At 34.0% G+C, this 12,959-nt stretch overlaps 3 protein-coding genes across 4 annotated transcripts; all 3 read right to left on the bottom strand.

The window, feature by feature from the left end:
- Nucleotides 1–585: 585 nt before the first annotated feature.
- Nucleotides 586–4,100, bottom strand: LOC106099884 (general transcription factor 3C polypeptide 5). The gene is made up of 8 exons (XM_013278567.1): nt 3,663–4,100; nt 3,379–3,586; nt 3,173–3,281; nt 2,807–3,089; nt 2,513–2,723; nt 1,918–2,093; nt 1,177–1,356; nt 586–701 (listed from the first exon to the last, which is right to left on the bottom strand). The coding sequence occupies exons 1-8, from the start codon at nt 3,771–3,773 to the stop codon at nt 600–602; spliced, it is 1,380 nt and encodes a 459-aa protein (XP_013134021.1). The 5' UTR covers nt 3,774–4,100; the 3' UTR covers nt 586–599.
- Nucleotides 4,101–4,127: 27 nt separating this feature from the next.
- LOC106099885 lies at nt 4,128–5,810 on the bottom strand. Of its 2 annotated transcripts, XM_013278568.1 has the most exons (6): nt 5,475–5,810; nt 5,197–5,385; nt 5,022–5,087; nt 4,800–4,941; nt 4,500–4,653; nt 4,131–4,299 (listed from the first exon to the last, which is right to left on the bottom strand). In XM_013278568.1, the coding sequence occupies exons 1-6, from the start codon at nt 5,676–5,678 to the stop codon at nt 4,263–4,265; spliced, it is 792 nt and encodes a 263-aa protein (XP_013134022.1). In that variant the 5' UTR covers nt 5,679–5,810; the 3' UTR covers nt 4,131–4,262. The 2 variants fall into 2 exon arrangements, with proteins under 2 accessions (XP_013134023.1, XP_013134022.1); XM_013278569.1 differs by lacking the exon at nt 5,022–5,087 and having other exon boundaries at nt 4,128–4,299.
- Nucleotides 5,811–6,132: 322 nt separating this feature from the next.
- LOC106099871 (nuclear pore complex protein Nup93-like) lies at nt 6,133–12,739 on the bottom strand. The gene is made up of 15 exons (XM_013278551.1): nt 12,382–12,739; nt 11,889–12,069; nt 11,508–11,810; nt 11,180–11,322; nt 10,552–10,785; nt 10,148–10,289; nt 9,426–9,594; nt 8,950–9,055; nt 8,747–8,832; nt 8,188–8,314; nt 7,840–8,005; nt 7,632–7,712; nt 6,950–7,195; nt 6,513–6,707; nt 6,133–6,298 (listed from the first exon to the last, which is right to left on the bottom strand). The coding sequence occupies exons 1-15, from the start codon at nt 12,549–12,551 to the stop codon at nt 6,179–6,181; spliced, it is 2,469 nt and encodes an 822-aa protein (XP_013134005.1). The 5' UTR covers nt 12,552–12,739; the 3' UTR covers nt 6,133–6,178.
- Nucleotides 12,740–12,959: the final 220 nt, after the last annotated feature.

Genomic DNA, 12,959 nt, shown 5'->3' with positions numbered 1-12,959 from the left:
TTTATCTAGTCTTAGCATAATAATTAACAGTGAAGTCCCGGGTTCGATTTCAAAAAGGAAATTTATGTCATATCAGTCAGGTCGTTTTCAACTAGGAATACTGCCTTTTTTGAAACTCATTTAAATTTATTGATTCGTAGTTTTGACCTTTCAAATCCTTAAATTTTATTGAGATTAAAAATGGCAGATGTACCATAGAGAGTTAAATTACACCACTTACTAAAAAAATGTATCTAAAATGTACTATTTAGTACCTCGCTCAAAAAAAAAAGTTCGAGAAAGAAATCGTTACGAAATTAAGTTTACCCATTATATTGACTTCACGATTTCTATGCAAGTTTTAGAGCGACGACCATCGTCTATTCTATTTGGGATGATATTAGCAATTTGTTATATTTGATTAAATATTCGGTTTCAAAATAAGACATCTACATAAAGGGATTTTGGGGTTAACAGGATAAGTTTAGTAATCGTTTGGAATGACTGACAGCAGATAACATTTATCGAACTTGCTTTTTTATGTTATTTATTTATCAATAGGGTTGTTACAAAAATAACTTTTACATTAGATAAATAAAACAAGGATAACATTGTTTAGTTTATTGATTAAGTGTGGAGCTGTCGTCCGTTTCGTTAGCGGGTATGCTGCCTTCATCCTCATCTGAACTCGAGTCTTCGTCACTGCTCCCCATACTACCTTGCTGCAAAAATAAGAATTAATTACCTTAAATTATTTATTTATTTATAATTATTATTCTATTAATAAATAGGGATGATAAAAGAAAGTTAACGATTAAACAAGAGTTTTTTTAGATCATTGAAAACTGCTGATGGTTTAATGAAATAAAAAAAAAATGTCAGGGAAATGTCAAGAGGGAAATAATGGCTGAATATTTGATAAAGGGTTAAGACGTAAGTTTCATTAGCCAAATTAAAAAACTTCTAATTTATTATTGGTATTACAAAATTCATGATATAAATCCACTTCCCAAAAAAATATTGTTTTCTTTCTCATTTACTCTCTCTCTCTCTTTCTCTCTCTCTCTCTCTCTTTCTCTCTCTCTCTCTCTCTCTCTCTTTCGCTGTTTCTATCATAAAAATCAACATTTCTGTTAAGAAAAAGACTACTTCGACATAAAAGCTAACACGAGAATCTGAAACAAGGGAGGAACTGACCTCCAGCCTCAAGTCAGCGTTATGCGAGGCGAGCAGCGTCTGCTTGACGTATCGGAAGATGTGGTCGCGGCAGAGCTGGTCGGTGTCGGGCGGCAGCCAGCCGCGCCGCGCGTGGCACGTGCTGCTCACCGGCTGCACCGCCAGGATCGCCTCCACCTCCGGCAGCTGCACGTCGCAGTACTAAAGGGTTTTGCAATCCGTTAGTGACTGAGGATATGTCTAAACTGTAAAAGAACTAAGAAATGTGTCATGTCAAACTCTTATGCATAGAGATGAGAAATATGGAACACATAAACCTGGAAACATGGAACACTAACCCTATCTAGCCATAGACAACATTTATGACTGGCTTTTGCCTGCGATTGCGTCCTCGCGGAATTTACAAAACTTAGAAGTAGCCTAAAGTCATTACTATTTTGTGACATCATTTTGATCTCCTGATTCATCAAGACGCCAAGTTTTTTTTGTCTATTACATATATATTGTTTGTTGAATTCCTTATTTCTTTTTCCTTCTATCATGGTGGTTGTAACTTAACTTTATTTTTTATTTTTTCAATAAAATATTCGATTTGTGGTAATTTACTAATATTTCTTTAACTACTCCAACTAAGCTTTAAGCTTATGCTTGTGTTTACGACAGTAGTCGTATGACGGGATTCGAACCCTCGACCACGTAATTGGACATCAGTACCCCTTACCATTACGCTATTGGCGCTTTATATGTTTATCCTAGATTAACCTGATAGAATATTTGTCGCTGCGAGGGCGCCATGCCGGGGCGGAAGCGCACGGCGCCCTCGCTGACGTCATCGGAGGGCTGCGGCTCCTCGCGCTCGCTGCGCAGCTGGCGCACGCGCACCGCCTTCTTGTAGTGCACCACCTTGTCGCGCGTCATCACCATGCAGTGCACGCCGGCTATACAACCACCATTACCGTCATTAAACAAAAAAAGAAAAAACGACCATCCTGGATTCCTAGCTTTTGTGTAGGTCTCTGGACTATGAATTCCATCCGTAATTGCAAATAATGGTTACCTACTCTAAATCGACGGAAGAGATGTACAGATGATATTTCCTCTACCTAAGCATCCCCTCCTCTGTAAACCCACTGTTCCTTCCCATCCTTTCCTTAACAAGATGGTGGGACATGAAAGGAGTCTAAAAGTGGATGGCACTGACCATCCATCAGACTGTCTTCTGCGTGGATGTGGTTATGCACCAGGCAAACGGGCCCTTTCATGCAAAGATGTTAAAGCAGACTCTAAATATAACGCGAAATAATGTATGTAAGGGAATTTACAAGGAATGGTAAAATATAAATGTTAGTCGCTTCACCTGTATGCCTTAATCTGAAATCTAAAGTCTGATAAATTCTTGCAGAAGGTTCTTTTCTGGGGTCATAGCCAAATTTGACCCACAACATCCTCCAAGGTCCGTCCTTCATATATATCGCAAGACAAGGCATTATTAATTTCAGCGAAGATAACCTTATTTTTGTATGGAATTTGATGAGATTCAATGACCATATAGGTCTTTCTTCAAAAAGCTAAAAAATTAATATTTTTTATTTACCAAATTGGAGTAAGACGCTCAAATTTAAAAATAATTCTAGTATTTGTTGATTCATACCTTTTTAACTGTCTCAAATTCCTGTTGTAGTGGTGGGTACATAAGTTTTTTTATATCTAACTGTTTTATATAATAGGGATGAGCTTCTGTTGCTAAGTTATCATCCAAATTGAAAGTGTACCGCAATAGTGGTGTACCACGTTCAGTCCGCGCTCTACGATGGATGTTGTCAGGATTTTCATCCTTTTCTTTAACAGTGAACCTTTTTTCTGTATAATTATAGTTTATTGGCTTATCAAACCTTGTAAAATTTGGAGGTACGACAAATAATGGTGATGGTTTTCTGTAAATAGTATGTTAAATATTTTTATAAGTACAGTTTTGTTTGATTTTTAATTAAAATTGAAAATAGAAATAAAAACTTACACCATAAAATCAAATGTGTCGACACCCGATGGTAAAATAGTTTCCAATATACATTTAGGTTCTTGCAATCCCTCACTGGTTACAGGTAAATATTGGAAATCGCACATTGCTGAAATACAAAGATGTCATTAATACCAAATGGACATTTAATGTATCCAAAACTAATAAACTTTTTTAAATACATTATTTTTAAAGCATCAACTCACCTTCAAATTTATACATAACCTTAACAGAACCTAGAAGTGTTGTTGACACAACTTGTTTTGTGTCTTTACCATCCACTTTGGTCTTCTTTACTTTAATTTTAAGTAGAACCCCAGCAGTTCTTTTGCAATCAGCAAATGTTTTCTTTACGAAAGGATTGTCAGGTTGGAAGCTTAGACCTAAACGTTTCTTTGTAGGCTGAGAATACACCTTCAAGAATAAAGAATATACGTTTATAGTTATCTTGCAGACGTTATAAGAAATAGAATATTAATAGATAACAAACCTGTGATATTCCTCTTGGACCACCCAAACACTGTACCGCTTTTTCTTCATTTTTAACGATACCAGGAAATAACACACAAACTAGATTTCGCTTTAGATTACTCGGATCCATCTAAATTTATTGATAAAATTGTGTATCTTCCTTATAAAAACAATAAATAAGTTTATAACCTAAAATGTCAATGACTGACATTGACATTTTAAAAATTCGCAAATTAGCACAAAGAGTAAATTATTTAGCGTATGCGAGACATTTTTGCATTTCCAAAAAAATATCAAATTATTGGTGAATTGTTGAGTTTCTAACATTTTTCTCACTGAAAGCAGCAGAAGCAGTTAATTTTTCCAGATACTGTCTCCTTACCAATAGCACTGTTTCAGTAACTTTTCACAACTACATAGGGATATTTTAATACAAGCTTTTACATTTATCATGTACATAAAATTGAAATACTGCAATGTAAAAATAAGCTTTATTATATTTTAAACAGTCTTAATATTTGATCCTAAACATTAGGCTTATTGGGTAATATCACATTTTTATATTTATGACTAAAATTAAAATCTTTACAAAAAGAAGATTGACTTCAGCCAACTTTGTTTATCGATGTACAGCAGCTTCAACAGCTACTATTAACCTGAAAATAATAATAGGTTGTATAAACAATTTAAAAAATATTTTTTGTTTGCATGTTACATGGAATGGAAATTTTTACAATAATTTAAAAGTTGAGAGGTTTTAAGTCTTTTATGTTTACATTTTAGACACATTTCCATAAGTCCTATCTTATAGCTTCAATTAGTAAAGGAATAATTTGTCTGAATAGCTAACACATACTTCTCCAATAAAAAATTCCTATGCCTTTCAACTTCCAATCTCTCTTTTTCTATTTTCAGTCTTATATTGTTACATCGCTTCTTTTCAAGCAACTTTTGCTTTTCTACTTTTGTTCTCTCTTCTTCTAAATTTATCAATCGTTCATTAACAAGTCCTGAAAGAATACATTATCAATGACTAAGATGCATTTTTTTGTAAAAAAAGATCATATTCAAGATTTTAAATTAGTATTTTTCATTATGTTAGTAGGATTGAATAATAATATAATAATAATTAATTCAAATACTTCATTTTTATTACTTGTATGTCTTCCCCGTTTCCATAGAGGTTTTTCTGGCACAAGGACAGATGTTATTTCATTAGAACTAAGGCCTTTGCTTATATCATCCTGTAAACTCATTTCCATTTCAGCTTGTGCAAAATTTTGATCAGTTGTCCATTTCTAAAAAAACATAAATCCTTTACTTCTCATGATATTAAGTTAGTTTTTACATTGTTACAACAGAAAGAATAACATCTTACCATGTTACTTGCTGTAGCTTCCATGTTGCACAAATCATCATTAACACTGCTATATTGAGCACAAGCCTAAAAAACATCTTTCAACAATGAGTTCAAAATAATCCAACACAATGAAGACAATCATAGACAACTATGAATCAATAATTAATCTTATGAATTAGATATCATATCATACCATGTTGCTAGAAACAACACTTTCAGGGACTTCAGGTAAACCGAACACAGCAGTATTTGTACAAATTAATCTTAAAATCTTCTCCTCAGCCTTTGTAAGCTGGGTATTAGTATTACAGCCGGTTGTAAAGTGACTCTTTCGGATCTTAAAAGCTTTCTTTTTCACATTTGACTTCCAATCCCTCCAAGTCTGGCAAAAAAAATTAGCATTGCATTAGTAAATGAAAAAGTACTAAAATATTTTATAATCTAACACATCATATAAATCACTGCACAAACCTGCTGCCACTTATCAGGCGTCTTTATCGCACCAGAGCCAAAACCAGAATTAGCGTTTAGCCTCTCCGTTATCTTAATCCAAGCATTGGTCTGCCTAATTCGACCTTCTAAGCCTGTAAATTTACCAACCGCCAATTCTTTATCTTCTTCTAGAAAATTTAAGAGCATATTTAATTGCTCGTGACTTGCTTTCCGTCTTTCCATGATGAATTTTACTTAGAGCAATTAAAAAAGTCAAAGGTTTACAAATTTATTGTAAATTTCAATTCTGCAAATAACGATAACATTATCAAATAAATAATTTTGTTTTGATTTTTTTGTTGTCTTTCATTCACCGGTTGTCAGTTTGACATTAGATGTCAAAGAGCACATAAAAGTAGAGTGTAGAGTACGATAACTTTGCTATTGGCTGAGAATTTGAGTAACCATGGCAACCTTGTTACTATTAGTTAATAGTTTTGTCTCTTTCTAGCAGAGCTATTTTTCAAATTTACCCACATGTAAGTTAAATTTTTATTTAAATTGTTGCAATTAAAGACTTCCTAAATAAAAGTGTATGTTTACTATTTAAAATATTCGTATACAAAATTATATGTATGTAGGTTTAGAAATAAGGCGACATATTTGAGAAAAACTATATCAAAATAAAACAGTAGTATTCAATTATTTAAAAGTTTATTTAATATTTTTAATTGGATTTATTATCAATGCATCAGTATTTGCATCTGTGCTAATTGACTGTAAGTATCGCCTGGCATTCTGTACGCAATGTTGCCCGCAAACGTGTTGAGGACTTCAGCCTGTTCTCGCAGCCATTCCACTTGCTGTGAAAAATAAATTATATTATTAAAAATTGTATGTTATGTTCCCTAGTAACATTCGATTATTTCTGTCGCATCAGCGATATATTCTATCAAGACTTCTATCAAGAAACATCAATGTATATAACTGACGATAATTTGCGATAAGTCACGTGTGGAGCACCGAAGTTTGTCACGTGGGTTAAGCCGTCTTTCTTAATAATATAGCTGTATATACCTTGTTGGTGTGCATGGGCAGGTTGTGTGCGTGTGCGTTGCGCAGGCGCTGGCGCTGCGCCAGCAGGATGTGGCAGAGCGCGCGCAGCACGGCGGGCAGGCTGCGCAGCAGCTCGCCGCGCGCGCACCGCGCCGCCGACACGCGCGCCTCCAGCTCGCCCGCGCTCAGCGGCACCACCTCGCACTCGCGTAACGACTGCATAACATATTTACACTAATATGAAGAACTATTATTATAGTTTAAGTTAGTTATTTTATATCTAGACTCATTTTTGACAAAAGCTTCAATTAAAGATCTACCAAATTCATCATCAACCTCTAACAATATAAAAAAAAAAACAATTTACAATCAGAATAATAGTTTGACTTTCACATGCAGTTGGCCTAACCAACCTGTACAGACTTATCGTTGAATTTTAGGACACGTTATATACAAACCTCAAGAGCCCCTTCAAAGTTATCATTATGGAAGTGATCGAAGAAGGTCATTAGTTTGCAGAGTTTGTTGTACGCCTCCAGCAAGGCTGCGGGCAGCTGCGTCGTGTCGGCGTGGCGCAGGCGCAGCGACACGTGCTCCGCCAGCAGCGACAGCCGCGCGCGCAGCCCGCCGCCGCTGCCCCCGCCACCGCTGTTCACCACCTGGCCCAGCAACACGCACAGCAGCTCCAGAACCTTCTCCATATTCTGGAATTAATACGCCTAATAAATAAAAATATTGGCATCAAAGGCTGGAAACAAAAAGACCAAGATAGACCGATATGGATAAATTTACTGGACAAGGTCCACCTGCGGCTGTAGTGCCTTTGATTATGATGATGATGACTATTACAAATGTGAAAGATTTGACGCATGGTTGTTTGTTAGAAAAGGTAAATAGATATTGGAACACCTCAAAGAACTTGATAGAACACAACATACTCTACTCTTTGTCGAGTGACGTCACTATACACGCCATGACAGGTAAACGATTTTTCGCGGTACTTTTTTTACAACATTAAATAATTTTTTTTAATTTAGTGCACAAGCATATTATTTCACCATTATCGTTACTTCTTTGTACATATTTAGTTATTTTACTTTTATAAGTATGGAATTCAAACTTTTGATAAATAATACATACCCCAGCAATATCATACACTGTGATAGCGTCTTCAAAGAGTCCTTTGTTAACTAACTGCTCTGCCACATTTAATGCAATAACCTGTAATTACACATAATATCAAATATTTTCTCAATCTAATGGTGTCTTAAATTATTTGTAGTTGCCTGATAAACTAGAAGGAATGGCTGTAAAAATATAGTTATTAAATATTATTCAAACAATTTACCTTACTATCAATATGAGGATTATTAAACTCATCCAGTAAACCAGGACTGCATAATCCTGTAACAGGATCCATTTTGCCAAACAACAATTCATAGTCTCTGCTTTCTAATGCAAGATCTGTACAACAGCACATGAATAAGTTTTTGCCACTGGGATCTTTCAAGTTCCTGTAAGAGAAATAAAAAACCTTTTAGTTTTTTATCTACAATTACTATAATATGAAAAAGAAACTTGAAACTTGATAGCCAATTGCAAAATTAAATTCAATATTAAAAACCTATTTTCCTCGAGTAACATAGAAGATATAAATTTTAATACAGCGCAGATAAAAAAAATTTCTTAAACATACCTTAAAAAGAAGTAATAATGTAAGGCATCAGATGGATCAGAAAGTTCAAACTTTCTCACATAGAGTAGCAACAATCTTGCCAAGTTCAATCTACGCAGTGGGTTTGGATCATCTGTGTCAACAGATACTGTAACGAAAAAAGCACATATTTTGATATCTCTATAATCATAAAACTACTACAAAACTTATTTAAGATTTTTTTTCATGTACAGTCGCGGAAATTTGCGTTGTTCCATTTCAGGAAAAAGTGCCATGTTCATTGCAACGAGCCAAATTGCGCCTCTTCCTATAATCAACTAATTAGATAGCAGTCTAGAGAGCAAACAAAGGGATAATAATAAAAAAAACTAGCCGTGTATAACTGACTTTTCTTCATACAAATACATTTATAAGCTGTATTGTATTAGTTCATGTTCCGCATTTCAAAATGTTCAGATGATTGCAGTTTTTAAAGTAGAAACTGCCAGTTTTTCTGAATGTACATATTGTTTACGTTATAATTTCCTGAATATAATAGAAGTAACAAAACGATACAACTATATAAATATTATTTACTTACATAAGGGAGCTTGTACATTCCTCGGTGTGCCCAGCATATATACATCGTGAAGTGCTAAGGCCATATGAACACCATGTACTTGATACCTATAACAAAACAATAGTAAGTTTTCTGTAATGAAAAATCAACCATTATACAAATCTTTTAAATCTAAGAATACATAACCATGAAAAAGTGATCTAATTAGAAAAGAAAAATCATACCTTGGTATTCTAGATAGAAACTCAAGAGCTGGTTCAAATTGTCCAGTCAACATCAACACTTGGAAATACACTAAAGGTTTTTCATAGGCATGGTAATGAGTTTCACCTGAAATGTAATAAACAATGCTAAGGATCCATCACACAACACATAAATATTTAATGAAACCACTAGCAAAATATTCAAACAAGATAACCACTCCTTTCCATCTAAAACCTAATATTATTTTAGTTCTATTCAAAACTATTTTATGCATTTACAGAGACTATGGTTTTAGAAATTACATTAATGTGGGTTTATATGGATTTTTGTTAGAAGGAGTCTCCAGAATGGGTGAATGAAATTGAGTAGAGATTGAGAACATAGTCTGGAAGAACACAAAAGCTACTTGTTTAAGTTTTTCTTTGAATTCTGCATGAATCAAATAGCAGGTTAAAAATAGAAATTAATACAAAAGTTTCATGTAAAATACACATACCATATTCCTCCAAGATAAGCTTCTGCAGATCAGAATATGTGAATGCAACTGGCTCGTTGTTGGGACGAGACTTAATTATGGACAGCTTCATCCAGAGGTAGTCATCAGCGGTACGAGCCACTTCTGAATGCTCATCACTCACATCACAACAACCAATTACACAGTACACCTGGATTAGAAAAAAATAGAATAGAAAACAGCATAAACCCAGCAACACATAAGGTGAAAAGCATTATTTTATGTAGAAAGAATATAAGCTATTCTAATAAGTTTTTCAACTTTCAATACAGTAATTAAATTTATGATAAGATTTTAAATTGTTAACTATCAAGGCTTCCCCATATATATACTATTATAATAAAGCGTAAAGACACACTTCTTTGTTGCCTAAGATCTCAGCAATTACAGCATATTTTGAATAATTCTTTTTTTAATACAAAGCCCTACATTTCCGTCACTCTTTAGGCTATATATTTTCACGCCATTAAACTTAGGGGGTAAATATTTTGGATAAATACCCTAATGTGGGAAAGAGACCATAAGTTGCTGCCAACATCAAGGAATCAAGGTTGCCATGGTTTGACATCATATTGTCATTTTGACATTTGCAATTGATAAGTTGACAAATGTAAACAATAAAAATGAAATTTTATGCGGATGAAGTCGCATGGGAACAGCTAGTTTATTTATATTGTAAATCGAGATTATTTTAAAATACTCACAGCTCTTTTATATGGATCAGTTGAATTTCTAACTTGTATCCTATATTGAAAGTTAATGGCTGTCTGTAGTTTGTCACTTAAGGCTTTTTCCGGATTCCTGATGTGCTCTTCTAGTGCTGATATAAATTCTTCATGATCACGTCTAAAATGTTAAATTGATCTTACTAACATAAATGCGAAAATTTAGATGGACGGATGTTTGTGAGAAGGTATCTTTAAAACCGTTCAACAGATCTTGATGACATTGCACAAATGTAGAATAAAGTCAAAAGAACACAAATAATTTATGTAAATCCCGAAAGAAGGGAATCGCGTGCAAAAACGAGTGATAAAATGCCCTATATTTAAAGCATCATTAGCCTTGTATCTTAATATAGATTAGATTAAATATTTTTCTAACTTACCCTGCTTTCCGTAAACAATGTAAGGCAGCATTGGCATCTCCACTTCGAAGGCAGTAGTATATCATGGGCCAGAGTGGTCGGTCGTCAACTACACCATCAGCAAGACCTTGGCTGCCTTGTCCTTGTAAACGAAGCCCTACAAAGCCTCGTACCAATGGATATGTGCCAGGCTCTCCACCTCTCATAGCTGCAGCAGGGTTTGCTCGCACCACATCACTCATATATTGTTTGTATCTGAAAGAAGTTATGTTATGAATGTAAAAATACTTTAGACATTTGTTTTATAGACTCTCTTTGGTATCTCACTAATATAATAAATGAGAAAGTTGAAATGGATGGATGTATAGTTTGTAGCCTAAACTGCTAAACAGATCTCAATGGAATTTGATATAAATATAGTGCTTAGTGGAAAAACTCATGAGCTGCTTAGTTTTTTTAATTCCGTGCAGATAGGGTAAGAGACAAAAACTACTGGGCCGATTTTAAAAATTCTTTTACCACTAGAAAGGTAATGTATCACTGAGAAACATAGGCCATTTTTTTAATATTTTTAATTACACACGGACGAAATCACGAGCGATAGCTAGTCATTTATAATATTATAATATACATGGTGCTGTTTCCATACCTTTTTTCCAAATATTTCTTGCCTTGTGCTATTAGACATTGTTGAATTGCTGGATTGCCTCTAGCTTTGAGTGGATCTTCATCTCTAACAATGGCAGGTATGTTGGTCATTGTCTTTATAATCTCCCACATTTCTCTTACTTTCTGGAAATTGTAATAAATATCACTTTAGCATATAAAAAACTCTAACAATAAGGAACAGATAAGTTATGATGACTTTTTAATGGATATTAAACCACATGGCTGGCCAGATTTTCAATTCTAAAATCAAACAATATAAATTGAAAAAGAATTTTGTAATTAATGATCATTAAAACTGAAAAGATTACCGTTTCATTCAGCTCCTCAGCCACTTGTGCAAATTTCTGGTGCAATGCTGTCCTAGGCTTAGATCCTTGGAATATCAATTTATTGTACTGTTGGATTTGTCGAGCATATGCAGCCTCTACACTGTCCAGCATTGAATGACCAAACTTTTTAGGAGCATCAGCAATACTTGGAGGCTCCGGTGTCTTTTTAAGATCTAACCAGTTCTGCGAAGGTCCTATCATAGCATTCATTAGATTTGTTTTCTCTTTATTCCACTCTGAAAGCATATGCTCCCATTTTTGATCTTCTGTTGTTTGCAATGACTGGAATTTAATAATTTTACAATTAAGTGGTGTTCTATATATTAAATGCTTTTGTAAGCAATTGTTCATTATACTTACATTTTTATTAACCTCATCAATGAGTGATAAAATAGCATTTTCCCTTTCATTTTTCAAAAAACTTTCCACATCTGAATCAGCAATAGGTTGAAGTGGTTCAAATGTGCGCTTTGAACTAAGTGTCTCTAACTTCTGAGATATTTGTTGAAGATCTATGCCTTTAGAGCCAAATAGGAGATGTCTGAAATCATATAATTTATAAATAAAATGTTGGAATTACTCCAATAAACAATCTACACCTGTTGATAATTTGGTAATTATACATTCTTCATGCAAATAGAATCTTATAGGCAGACATAAACCATCAGATATAACCTAAAACGGCTATATATTTATTAATTACTTACACTTCATATGGCAATATAAAACCAATATCTGTTTATTATCTTGACTATAAATTATAAGTTCTGTTTTAAGCCCAATTTGTTAGGTAATTTTTAAAAATGTGAAATGTTTGTACTGTTTGTTTAAACACCGAAAAACAAATACTCACGCTTGGATATCATTTGCTCCAGATTGTATAACTCTGGAATATAACTCATGCGAGGCCTCCAAGACTTGACCAAGAGACCGTTCAACTCTCGGAAGCTCTTCATTTCCTTCTATTTCAGTTGTTAACTGTTCAGCTTCTTGTAATAACTTACTAAAGTCGTCGTCCGCCATATCGTTGAGTAGATTACTCAGAAACAATATAGTATGTAACCGTTATTGATCTAAATAACCTTATTAATACTAACTTATTTGCATTACCATTTCACTTCACATATCATAATAAAATCGCCTAATTTTTTATTTCTTCACAAAATTTTAAACCGCACCGTTAAGTCAGAAATGATAATGATAACCACCGACAACTTGTCAAATCTCTTCTTTTTTTCAAAATTGCCACTTTAGAGATGAGCATAGAGGCTACTCCGCATAACTTTTTTTGTATTACGTAAATAAATTATTTTGTCTTCACTTAAAACTACCTGCTATATTGAGGAAAAATGTAATTCTTATTTTTAAATACAGTAAAAGATCTTGCACTGGCGATAATGGTGTAATGCCATATCACCAATTTCTGGTACG

Source organism: Papilio polytes, unplaced genomic scaffold, assembly GCF_000836215.1.
Source record: "Papilio polytes unplaced genomic scaffold, Ppol_1.0 DF824102.1, whole genome shotgun sequence".
NCBI classification, from domain to species: Eukaryota; Metazoa; Arthropoda; class Insecta; order Lepidoptera; family Papilionidae; genus Papilio; species Papilio polytes.
Note: the sequence above shows the minus strand (reverse complement) of the source record. Positions and strands in the feature narration are given on the sequence as shown.

Excerpts from the sequence above, each read along its gene's own strand:
- LOC106099884 (XM_013278567.1), bottom strand. The coding sequence starts at position 3,773 with ATGGATCCGAGTAATCTAAAGCGAAATCTAGTTTGTGTGTTATTTCCT. Across the intron at positions 3,587-3,662 it reads GTCCAAGAGGAATATCACAG|GTGTATTCTCAGCCTACAAA; the intron begins GTTTGTTATCTA and ends TTATTCTTGAAG. Across the intron at positions 2,094-2,512 it reads TTTCAGATTAAGGCATACAG|CCGGCGTGCACTGCATGGTG; the intron begins GTGAAGCGACTA and ends GTGGTTGTATAG.
- LOC106099885 (XM_013278568.1), bottom strand. The coding sequence starts at position 5,678 with ATGGAAAGACGGAAAGCAAGTCACGAGCAATTAAATATGCTCTTAAAT. Across the intron at positions 4,654-4,799 it reads GAAACGGGGAAGACATACAA|GACTTGTTAATGAACGATTG; the intron begins GTAATAAAAATG and ends GTATTCTTTCAG. Across the intron at positions 4,300-4,499 it reads AGGAATTTTTTATTGGAGAA|GTTAATAGTAGCTGTTGAAG; the intron begins GTATGTGTTAGC and ends TATTATTTTCAG.
- LOC106099871 (XM_013278551.1), bottom strand. The coding sequence starts at position 12,551 with ATGGCGGACGACGACTTTAGTAAGTTATTACAAGAAGCTGAACAGTTA. Across the intron at positions 8,315-8,746 it reads GAATGTACAAGCTCCCTTAT|TATCTGTTGACACAGATGAT; the intron begins GTAAGTAAATAA and ends TTTTCGTTACAG. Across the intron at positions 6,299-6,512 it reads TGCCCATGCACACCAACAAG|CAAGTGGAATGGCTGCGAGA; the intron begins GTATATACAGCT and ends TATTTTTCACAG.